Source organism: Procambarus clarkii, chromosome 54 (genome assembly GCF_040958095.1).
Source record: "Procambarus clarkii isolate CNS0578487 chromosome 54, FALCON_Pclarkii_2.0, whole genome shotgun sequence".
Taxonomy (NCBI): Eukaryota; Metazoa; Arthropoda; class Malacostraca; order Decapoda; family Cambaridae; genus Procambarus; species Procambarus clarkii.
Window position 1 is genome coordinate 10882379 of NC_091203.1, and position 12156 is coordinate 10894534.

Genomic DNA, 12156 nt, shown 5'->3' on the forward strand with positions numbered 1-12156 from the left:
TAACTTAATTATCAATATTAAAGTAGAGTAAATGTGACCCTTCTATCACTTTCTGTCATGTGGACAATGTAAGCCAGGCGTCAGGGTGAGGAAGGGGCGGCCATTGTTGATACTAGACCAGAGGCTCACAGGAGCAAATACGGCTCCTGTTAATTTTACTTGGACGTAGTGTTATGGAAACCAAAGGTGTACCATTTTCAACATGCTGTCAACAAATCAAGTTAAGTGTTCTTTCCGAAACCCAGTATCTTTCATTTATGGCCATTAATGTCATTATATAGGGTGAACCGGTTAGAGCACGTGGAAGCCTCAAACTAAAGGTAATTAAGCCAGGTCTTTAAGGTTCCATGTACAGTGTTTTCTCTGATATAGCTTGTCATATATAGAACCTGGCTTCACAGTTAGCGCCCTCTTGACAGGTCAAGACGAGGAAGCATATGCTTTGTGCACCAGTTACTGGGTGATGGAAGCTACCTCAAAGAGGATAATTTGGTGTCTACATCCTAGTTATACCTGGTGGACTTAAGGCCTGCTGTACTATAAGATAAGGAACCTCTTCAGTGTATGTAGTCTAATACTGTAGTTTGATTAGCTGCATATATATTCAATTAATATAAACCCCCCCTAATGTGTAGAGGATCGATTTGTGAGATTATGAGATTATTGCAGAAATACAGTCCACTTATCATTATACAAATTGCTATCGGAGTATATAAATTAACGTAAATATAAATTCATATAAATTAAATAAATATAAATATCACAGGTCGGTTCCCACAATATCTGACTCATTTAGGGTAAATATCAGATCAAGCAAGGCTGGTTCATCCCCTCCTCTCATTCTTGTCGGTCCCTTGACGTGTTGACTTAGAAAGTTTCTTGTTGCCACATCCAGCAGCTTCGCTCTCCATGTGTCTGGGCCTCCATGTGGGTCTCTGATCCCCCAATCTATCTTCCCATGGTTGAAGTCTCCCATGATTAGTAGTCTGGATCTGTTCCTGCTAGCCACAGAAGCTGCTCTCTCTATTATATTGATGGTGGCCAAGTTGTTTCTATCATATTCCTGTCCTGGTCTTCTGTCATTCGGTGGGGGGTTATATATGACTACTACTAAAATTTTCTGTTCTCCAGTTGCTATGGTGCCTGATATATAGTCACTGAAACCTTCACAGTTCTGAATTACCATCTCTTCGAAACTCCAATCTTCTCTTAGTAGCAAAGCTACACCACCTCCTCCTCTCCCTTCTCTCTCTTTCCTCACTACATAGTAGCCCTGTGGAAACACTGCATTTGTTATAATTTTCGTTAGCTTTGTTTCTGTGAGTGCTATTATGTCTGGGTTTTCTTCTAGTGCCCATTCTCCGAGTTCACTTGTTTTATTTGTAACCCCATCTATGTTTGTGTACATTGCCTTGAAGCTCACTTTCTTCTGTTAATTTTCTTGTCCCTTTCTTGGCGAGCATTCTGCTGGTGTGGGAAGCTGTTCCGTGGGTGAGAAGATCTGTGAGGTGGTTTGCAGGGTCTCAGAGGATTTTGTGGTTGGGGTGGGGGTTTAAGGGAAGGGGTGGACAGGTAGGGTGTGGGTTAAGGAGATAGGGGGGACATGGAGGATACGGGGTGAGGAGGGAGGAGGGATAGGGAGAGTATGGGATGAAGGGGAGGGGAGACAGGGGGGGGGAAAGGTGGGAGGGGGGACATGACGGGAATGGGGAAGGGGTGACAGGGTAAGAATGAGGTGGGGGGGATGGAGGGTTGGGTGGGGGCAGGTAGGGTGAGGGGAAGGGAGGGTTTCTATGCAGAGGGGGGTGGTGGTGTTGCCCTCCCCTCTGGTGTTGCTGGGATGCTGGTCGTGGGTTCCCCCTCTTGTCTCTAGGACTGTTGTGTTGGGGGCTGTGATTTCCTGGTTTGCTCCTCTCTCCCTGCGCTTCCTCCTTGCCTCTGCTGCCCTGGCTCTCTCCTCCTTCATCCTGTCCCTCTGCAGGAATACTTTTTTGTATCCCTCCAAATGCTGCAGACGACATGTATGTATGTATGTATGTATGTATGTATGTATGTATGAATGTATGTATGTATGTATGTATGTATGTATGTATGTATGTATGTATGTATGTATGTATGTATGTATGTATGTATGTATGTATTTATGTATGTATTTGCGACTGTTGGTTTAGAAGCAAGTTAAAATTATAAGGATTTTAGAGGTCTCAGAATAATTAACCAATGAATATAGTGGCTAGAATCCAGCTGAGTTACTAGATGGATGAATTGCGGTGCGACATTTGGGCTGCTATTTGCTGGATGGAAGGACAGTTTACTATCCTATGAACACAGGTCCAAATCCGCTGAGCTGCCAGATGTGAGGTAACTACTTGTGGATTACAGTACGACATCTAGCTACAGAGTTGCATAATTGCTTATGTTGTTGTTGTATAGGGAATTATATATACTGAAATAGATGAGGAATTGCTGTATATATCTCCTTTGCAATGAACTAGTTCTACGATTATAGAGACTGGAATCTAAAATACAGAGCTTCCCTATAGGATCTTGTTATAAAACTAGATTGTAAACTATTATTGGAAGTGGGGGGGTCCCTGATTGTTTCAAACGTAGTTTGGATATACATAGGAATGAGTTTCGGTGGATATAAATAAGAGCTGCCTCGTATGGGGTAATTGATTTTCTGCAGCTACCTTCACTTGTATGTTTTTATTGCTAATAAAATAATAAAATGTATAAAATTTATATTCTCAATTCTTAAACTTGTGATGAGGTTTGGGGATGGATAGTTTAGCCATTCTGAATAATATTAACATTATTTTGATTATTATTAAACATTAAATATATATTACAAAATAAATATGATACAGGTTTATGCTAGGATATCATTGCATAGCTTGTGATGTCACCCCACCGTTTAAAAGTCAGACTGCTGTTCGTATGTCACACCTGTATTAATGAGAGGCAAAACTAATCTCTCACTTGAACCGCTTTGTTTCGTCATGCCCCACTTAAGCAACGTACATCATTGGTGTAGCAATCCTCATTGGGGATGATGACGTTTTCTATTGAGACTATAAGAACATAAAAATGAAAGTAAATACAGAAGGCCTAATTTTACCCATCCGAGGCAGCTTCTATGTTACAACAGTTTTGGATGAGGTGAAAACAAACTTTCAACACAAGACAGAACAGGAAACAATGGGTATAATATTTTGTTAGTTAAAGGGAAGAATGGAAGTAACTGCAAAGGGCCTATTGGCCCATATTTCTTGATGCTTCTATATTTGTGCAGAGTCTTGAAGTGGGTAGAATATAGTTGTGCACTAATTGGCTATTGATTGCTAGTGTCGACTTCTTAATGTGTAGTGCCTCGCAGATATTTAGCCGCCTGCTATCACTGTATCTATCGATGATTTTCGTGTTTTTTGTTAAGACTTCTCTGGTGATGGTCTGGTTTTGGGAAGAAATTATATGTTCATTTATGGAGCCCTGTTGCTTATGCATCGTTAATCGCCTGGAAAGAGATGTTGTTGTCTTGCCTATATACTGAATTCTTTGAGGCTTACAGTCCCCAAGTGGGCATTTGAAGGCATAGACGACATTGGTCTCTTTTAAAGCGTTCTGCTTTGTATCTGGAGAGTTTCTCATGAGTAGGTTGGCCGTTTTCTTGGTTTTATAGTAGATCGTCAATTGTATCTTCTGATTTTTGTCTGTAAGGATAACGTTTCTATTAACAATATCTTTCAGGACCCTTTCCTCCGTTTTATGAGCTGTGGAAAAAATGTTCCTGTAAAATAGTCTAATAGGGGGGTACAGGTGTTGTGTTAGTTGTCTCTTCAGAGGTTGCATGGCGTTTCACCTTCCTTCTTATGATGTCTTCAACGAAACCATTGGAGAAGCCGTTGTTGACTAGGACCTGCCTTACCCTACAGAGTTCTTCATCGACTTGCTTCCATCCTGAGCTGTGGCTGAGAGCACGGTCGACATAAGCGTTAACGACACTCCTCTTGTACCTGTCTGGGCAGTCACTGTTGGCATTGAGGCACATTCCTATGTTTGTTTCCTTAGTGTAGAATGCAGTGTGGAAACCTCCGCTCCTTTCCATGACTGTTACATATATCCTAGTGTGTCCTCTTTTATCGTACAACACTCCAGGTTCCTTCCCTTATCGTGCCTTTAAGGGTACTCATACCGGCGAATCCACCTTTCTCAGCAATTCACGAGCCAGTCCTCCACCGTATTATCACTATGTCAAAACCCTACCTCGAAAGTCTAGCAACATACTGGCTGGCTTTCCCCTCTATCAAGCCTTAACTTAGTGACATATGGATGCTAATTCCATCAAGTAAGACAACTGTGCCATCCCAGTATTCGTCGGTCCAATCACCAATAACTCGCTGGCATCCACAGATTATTCACCGTCTTCACCAACTACTTGTTTCCACGGAAAAAATTCTTGTATTCAGAACTGCCCCTCTGGTCGAACTGACTCATATCGACCAAAATACCCCCTCCCCCACATCACTTCTGAGGAGTAAAAACTGTCTAGTAAGAAGGAAACCATGCAGATGTTGGTAAGATCACAGCTTTCCACTGGGAAATAGAAAATGAAATCGGGTGCACTCAACAGATGCCATTGGCATCGTCACATATATACAGGCCACCAAACATAGACAAGATGGAAACGAAGAATGTGGCAGAAAATATTTAGAGCAGGCATATCAAACTGAGGGGTCCACCGAAGGCCATATGGGTCACATCTGTATTGGCACGAGGGCCACACATGAACACTAATTGAGGTCATTTAATAATAATTATTACAGAATATTCTTATTACTTAATCTTAGAAACATGCATTAATACAAAGTAATGAAGTAGTTTAACAGAAGGAAAATAAACGAATTTTAAATAGGCAGCATAGATATCTATGAAAGAGCATTATATACATTTAAACAAAAATTAAAACAGTTCAAAATGAACATTTATTTACGACTATTCAATCATTTTTTAGTTTTTTGTCCTGAGGCTTGACACTTCGTTTTCGTGACAATTTTTGCTATGTTTGACTGAAATTTCTGTGCAGTTCCCACTTTAATCAGAAATGACGTGTTGATCAGTCAGCCTTGTTCTCTGAGAAGTTTTTGTTGATTTCTTGAAGGAAAATAACTGTTCACACACATAGGTAGAACCGAACATTGTCATAATCCTTAAGGCAATCTTTCTGAAGTTTTTAAACTTTTCTTTAAGGTATGGAAAAGAAAGCAGTATCACTTCAAGATACTTTGCTATGAATGTAGAATCCGACTGCATATTTAACAGTTCTATCTGCAGGCTTTCTTCTGCCTTGGCAATATCAAAGGTGAATGGTGCTGAGAATAATGCACAGTGGTGTTCAAAAGATGGGAAATCATGAAATATTTCCTGAAATTCCTTTGACAACAATTCCAAGTGACTATCATGCTTAGAAAAGCTAAGTACATTCTCAGTATTGGTAGTGTTTTTCAGCTCTTGGCGCTTAGGAAAATAAACTAAACTTTCATTTGACAACTGTAACTTCCATAAGCTTAGTTTTGTAATGAAGCATTTGATACCATCATGCAAATGAGTTATGATGTTTTTCTTGTAATTTCAAATTAAGATCAGTTAATTGTGCAGTAATGTCCACATCAAAAGCCAGATCTTGGAGTAAACTTTCATCCTATACTTCCTCTGTGTTTTGACCTTTCATCTCCAAAAAACATAATTACTTCTTGCCTTAACAAATAAAATCTTTTCAGCACTTTGGGACATGACAACCACCGAACTTCTGTGTGGAATGGAACATCGGTAAACCGATCATCTATAACTTCCAACAACTGGCTGAATAGGCGGTTGTAGAGCACACGGGCTCTGATATAGTTCACTGTCTTTGTAACCAAATTAAGCACGTGATCCAATTTTAAAATATTTGAACGTAAATTTTGTTGATGAATAATGCAGTGAATATGTGAAAATGATGAATCGGGATGCGAGTTTTCTTTCCCTGTTTGTAACTTTCCACAACACCATTATGTCTATCAACCGTATTCGCAGCATCATCGGTAGATAAGCATGCAAGTTTACCTAAATCCAATTCATAGTCATGCAGAACGTGTTCGATTTTCTCAAAGTTGTCTTGGCTTGTTGTAGTGTCATACATAGGGGATCAGTTAGAGCAGTTCTTCATTAATTTTAAATTCACGGTCACAGGCCCTGATGAAGAACGAAAGCTTCATCCGAAAGACCGAGAATTGACATCATTATTTCAGTGATGTCAACGGTCTCATCAATAGCAATGGAAAAATGCTCAAATCTTGATGATTTGGCCTTCAACTGTTGTTTCATATCACCTTACATTTCATCAGTCTGTTCAGCAACAGTGTTTCTGGTAAATGAAATATCTTTGAAAAAGTATGCTTTCTCTGGACACACAATTTGAGCTGTTTATACAATGCATTTCTGTATGAAATCTCCTTCACTGTAAGATTTTTCAGGGTTTCTTTTTGCCTTCCGTATCTCTTTTTTTTTTATTCCTAACGCGTTATACGAATTCTTGTTTTAGAATGACTTCCCAGTCTAAATCCTTTTGTACCAACTTTTTACCTATTAGGTTCTTCAGATCGACTATCCATTACGGGTCATTATTATTCGATCTAGTCAATTTTTATGGTATACTAAGTTCCAGTGCTTTTCTTAGAATATTTTTAAATAAGTTATGTTTTGAATCCATCGAGATCCCTTTTTACGTCACCCATCGCTAGGTTCACGTCTCCCTCCAAGACTGGCCCACCTCCCATGCTCAGGTCTTCCAATCAGTTACACTGAAAACAAAATTCTTAGGCAATTAAAATCAGCTTTTCTGAAATGTGGCACATTAACAGAATTCTCTCCTACAAATCTATTCCATTCTATGCAAAATCTGATTTCTTTGTGACCAGTTCCCTAGTTCTCTCCTTATTTCGATTTCATTAATTTGATTATCCCTGTTAGTTAACACTAAATCTAAAATAATTTTTTCCCACGTTCTTTCCCCTAATGTGTTGCTTAAGATAGCAATCGTCACTTAATTCTAAAAAATCTTTTGCTTTGTTATTTACTGTTCTCTTAAGCCGATTTATTCCTCTAAAATTAAAGGTACCAATGACTCAAATGCTGTTTGACCTAGATACTCTAGATATTTCATCCCATAGATGTTATGCTTCCATTCTGTCTTAATTTGGTGGCCAGTATATAACTCCTATTATAGGATTTTTTTACTTTTTTAATTCTAAACAAATAGTTTCTGTGTGTTGCTCAGTTTTGATTCCTTGTTTGAGACAACATTCCAAATTTTCCATGGCATATATAGCTACTCCCCCTCCTTGTCTAACATATTTATCTGAATGAAATAGTTTAAATCCGTTTATTTGGTATTCACCTAACAGTTCTTTGTTTTCTATATTTATCTATGTTTCTTGAAGTGCAATCATATATATTGTTACTGTGTTAACAAGAAAAATTAAATCCGCTATTTTGTTCACTTGTTTCCAAAATCACTAGCGTCAAATTATCGGCCAATTACTTTAACGTCTATTATTTGAAAGTTGCTTGAGTCGATAATTACTATGGAATACTATAGAATGGATATATATTAACTAGAACGCATCCATCTTAGGATTACAAAGTTAATCCCTAAAAATATTAACCTGTCATATGAAGAAAGAGTGACAAAGCCTAATTTACATTCTCTAAAAGGCGAGAAAGTAGGGGTGACATGATTGAGGTGTACAAATGGATGAACTGGCCTAAGAAAGGGGATATAAATAGGGTATTAAAAGAATTAACACAAAATTTAACACGAAACAATGGGTATGAAATTAATAAGTTGATTATTATTTTCTTGATTATTAATTAAAATAATAATCAAGAAAAACGTGGGTAAATACTGATTCGGTAAAAAGGTTATGTGGAACCAATTACCGCATAACATTATAAATGTAGGATCCCTTGATTGCTTCAAGCACATGTTAGATATATGCATGAATTAGATTAGGTGGATATAAATTGGAGCTGAATCGTATTGGCAGACATCACCACCAAACAGTGATATTCGGCCTGTTTTTGACTGAGGTTACTCACATCACATTCACTCTAAACACTCATCTTTGTTCTCCCTCCGGGAGAACTTCGGTCTTTCCACCGCCGAGAATTTAGCACAGATCTCGCCAATACCGATGATGATACTTTTCAAAACGCTTGTGCTATCTAGAGTGGAGTACTGCTGCACAATGACAGCCCCTTTCAAAGCTGGAGAAATTGCTGACCTAGAGAGCGTGCAGAGATCCTTTACTGCTAGAATCCACTCAGTAAAACATCTAAATTACTGGGACCGACTAAAGAGCCTAAATCTGTACTCCCTTGAGCGCAGGCGGGAGAGATATATAATAATTTACACGTGGAAAATAATTGAGGGGCTGGTCCCAAACCTGCACACAGAAATAACACCACATGAGACCAGAAGACATGGCAGGATGTGCAGAATACCCCCGTTGAAAAGCAGAGGTGCAACAGGTACTCTGAGAGAGAACTCTATCAACATCAGAGGCCCGAGACTGTTCAACACGCTTCCACTACACATAAGGGGCATAACTGGCAAACCCCTCACAGTGTTCAAGAGAGAACTGGATAAGCACCTCCAAAGGATACCTGATCAACCAGGCTGTAACTCATACGTCAGGCTGCGAGCAGCCGCGTCTAACAGCCTGGTTGATCAGTCCAGCAACCAGGAGGCCTGGTCGACGACCGGGCCGCGGGGACACTAAGCCCCGGAAGCACCTCAAGGTAGCCTCAAGGTAGCTACCGCTAACATCTCACCGGCCGACAACCTGGTGACAAGAGAATCACCACCACTGCCATGAAGCCCCTGCAAGACGCTGGGGTCACCCTCACGCCACCTCGACGTTACCTGGTAGACAGGATCGTGTTCGCCAGAAATATCAGCACATAGATCACCGACCACGACGACGACAACGACATCCTCTCCAGCATCAACGACCAGAACCCGATGCTGACAGCTTTAGCGGTCATGACCAGCTACAACACCTATCAACCGCAGACCAACACTGACCAAAGAGATGACCAAAGAGCCAGAGCTCAACCCCCGCAAGCACAAATAGGTGAGTACCGAAGGTGACCTTCACCACAGCCATCGCAGCGACCCACTCCACGGACTAAAGACCTAAGTGCAAAGGAATCACCGTACTAACCATCAAAATGACCAAGGAACGCCGGCCCACCCTGCAACCTCCACCAAGATCACCGTTTTATCCGTCCTCCTTCACTCCGCCGAGAAAATGGCGGGCAATGTCATTACCCGTTATATCCATGTCATCAACAGGCTGCTCGTCATGAATGGACTTCCGACAGCTGTTGTATCCGATCACCTTCTCCCACAACTGCTTCCGGATCCTTCCGCCCCAAGGATCCAAGAGCCGGAGGGGCGGATCGTCAGACTGAATGCCAGAGTCGTTGAGCTCAATGCCAGTCGTTGGGCTCAATGCCAGTCGTCGGGCTCAATGCCAGTCGTCGGACTCAACGCCAGATTCGTCGGGTTTAATGTCAGTCGTCGGGCTCAATGGCAAAGTCGTCGAGCTCAATACCAAAGTCGTCGAGGTCAATGCCAGAGTCGTCGGGCTCAATGGCAGAATCTTCGGGTTCAATGGCAGAGTCATCGGGCTCTATGACAGAGACGTCGGGCTCAACGGCAGAGACGTCGGACTCAATGTCAGTCGTCGGAGTCAATGTTAGAGTCGTTATGTTCAACGCCAGAGTCGTTGGGCTCAATGCCAAAGTCATCGGGCTCAATGCCAGAGTCGTCGGGCTCAATGATCTAGAGTCGTCAGGCTCAATGTTAGAGTCATCAGGCTCAATGGCACAATCGTCGGGCTCAATGCCACAATCCTGGAGCTAAATACTAGCGTCATCGGGCTCAATGCCAGTCGTCGGGGTAATGCCAGAGTCGTCAGACTCAATGTTAGAGTCATCGAGCTCAATGCCAGTCGTCGGGCTCAAGGCCAAAGTTGCCGAGCTCAATGCCAGAGTCGTCGGGCTCAATGCCAGAGTCGTCGGGCTCAACACTGGGGTCAAGCTAAGAGAAACATTCAGAACCCAAGACCTGTCGACACTACAAATGGAGTACATGTTAATATGGGATATCGGGAAGAACGAATGAACATGCAAATATGATCACCCAAGAAAGTGTAGAAATATTCTTAGTATAGGAAAATGTTCCATAAGCTACCAATGTTTCCACCGAGAACTTTGTAAGAGCTCTTTAAACAAGAGAAATGGAAATGAAAACCAAACTAACAGCACTCTGAAAACAGCCGCTACCAGAAATTTTAGCCAAATATCCCCAGTTTGCTAACTGTAGGTAGTAACTAAGTGATGGGGGGTAGAAATAGCCGAAACTACTCTATCCATTTGAGATGTATTTCTTTCTTGTCTCAATAAACATACTTGAACTTGAACTTGAACTAAGTGATTGTAACCTATCCACCGCTGCCCACTAGATGGGGGGCGGTGTGCAGGACAAACATATCAACTGTGACACTAGCTCTCCACATATGTCAGTTGCTTAATTTAGAAACTGTACTTGTGGTCGATCTCGAACCCATTGTTGATGTGACGACTTATACTGAATTTTGTAACTAGCTCATCAAGATTGTGACTTGCTTAGCTAAATGAATTGTGGGGTTCAGTCCCTGAGCCCATTATGTGCCTCGGTAACCCCTTCCACTACCTCCCACAAGATGGGTATGGGGTGCATAATAAATAAACTAAACTAAAACTCTGAAAATAGCCACAACTTTATACCAGGAGGAATTTCAAGCAACAGAAAGAGGAGAAAGATGTCAAAAATTATCCAGACTCTACCACAAACTCTGTGTAATGCTAGAAAGGACACAAGCAAAGTGGCCCCTTTACCAGAACCCCTAGATATTAACAGTATGTAAAACAACCGGCGCTTACACAAACATGATAGCATCAATTATATTTGCCAACGTCCATGTATAAAAACGCGCAAATAAAGAAAAGTCCACTTTATGGCTGGCGTTCTAAATCAGGCGAATGTAGTGTTTGCAACCCCAACTGAAACTCACACAAAATATTTCTATGATACTGATATGTTGATACTGGAGTACAAACTTTTCAGATGTGACAGGAAACATAGGCTACAAGGTGGGGTCAGCCAGTACATCAAAGATACACTCATTTGCCCTGAGCTGCTGAACACCACAAACAATATGCTGGATCAAAACAGAGATCTTAAATGTCATTATTGTCCTTGTATATAATTCACCAGAGGCAAATCCTTAATAGTTTAAAGACCAAGTAATGGAAATATAATACTGTTTAGAAAACAAATCCAGCCCCAAACATTATCTTGCTTGGCGAATTCAACCTACGGCACCTAAAATGGAAGAACGTAGCAAATACAGTATATCCGAGAGAATGCCGGGGAAGAAGCTTAAATGAACAGTAACACACAAATGCTTTACTACTGATGTGCAACAGATTTGCACTAAAGCAACAAATAGTAGACCCAACTAGATGAGATAACATAGACCAAATTTTCACAAATAACGATAAATTGATCAGGAACATAATGATTGAAAATACCTTTTACACAGAACACAATTTAATTGAACTTCAGACAAGCATGGACACTAGATCTGCGCAGCCAGTCACAAATTCAAGAGGTTGGGAATTCAGCAAATTTAATTGTATTAATAAACAGATTAACTGGGAACAAATATATTATATATACTATAACCTCACAGATAAGCGGGAAAGAACAACTAGAAAATGTAAACCCAAACTAGTGCCTCGAGAAAATAAGCTCAGGCGCACTAAAAATATGCTCGGCCGCATACCTCTAAGAAAAAAGAGGAAGAGATGCAGACTGGAACGAGACCGACGTTCTCTTTATTGACGAAGAAAACTAATCGCAGAACAACTTGAACGCCCCACACTATCTCATGAAAGACAAAGAAGGCAATGGAGTAATAGAAAAAATGAACTAAAGCTACAAGAATAATATGAAATCCAGAAGAGGGAAAGAGCAGAAAGCCGTCAGCGAAATAGAGAAAAATT

At 40.8% G+C, this 12156-nt stretch overlaps 1 protein-coding gene across 1 annotated transcript in view; it reads right to left on the bottom strand.

Annotated features, from left to right (window-relative positions):
• Nucleotides 1-4912: 4912 nt before the first annotated feature.
• The window catches only part of LOC138349767 (G-protein coupled receptor Mth2-like), a 249037-nt gene continuing 241793 nt past the window's right edge, over nt 4913-12156 (bottom strand). The window contains exon 5 of the mRNA XM_069305104.1: nt 4913-6842. Coding sequence (XP_069161205.1) covers nt 6838-6842 — 5 coding nt within the window. The 3' untranslated portion in view covers nt 4913-6837. The remainder of the gene's footprint in view (nt 6843-12156) is intronic.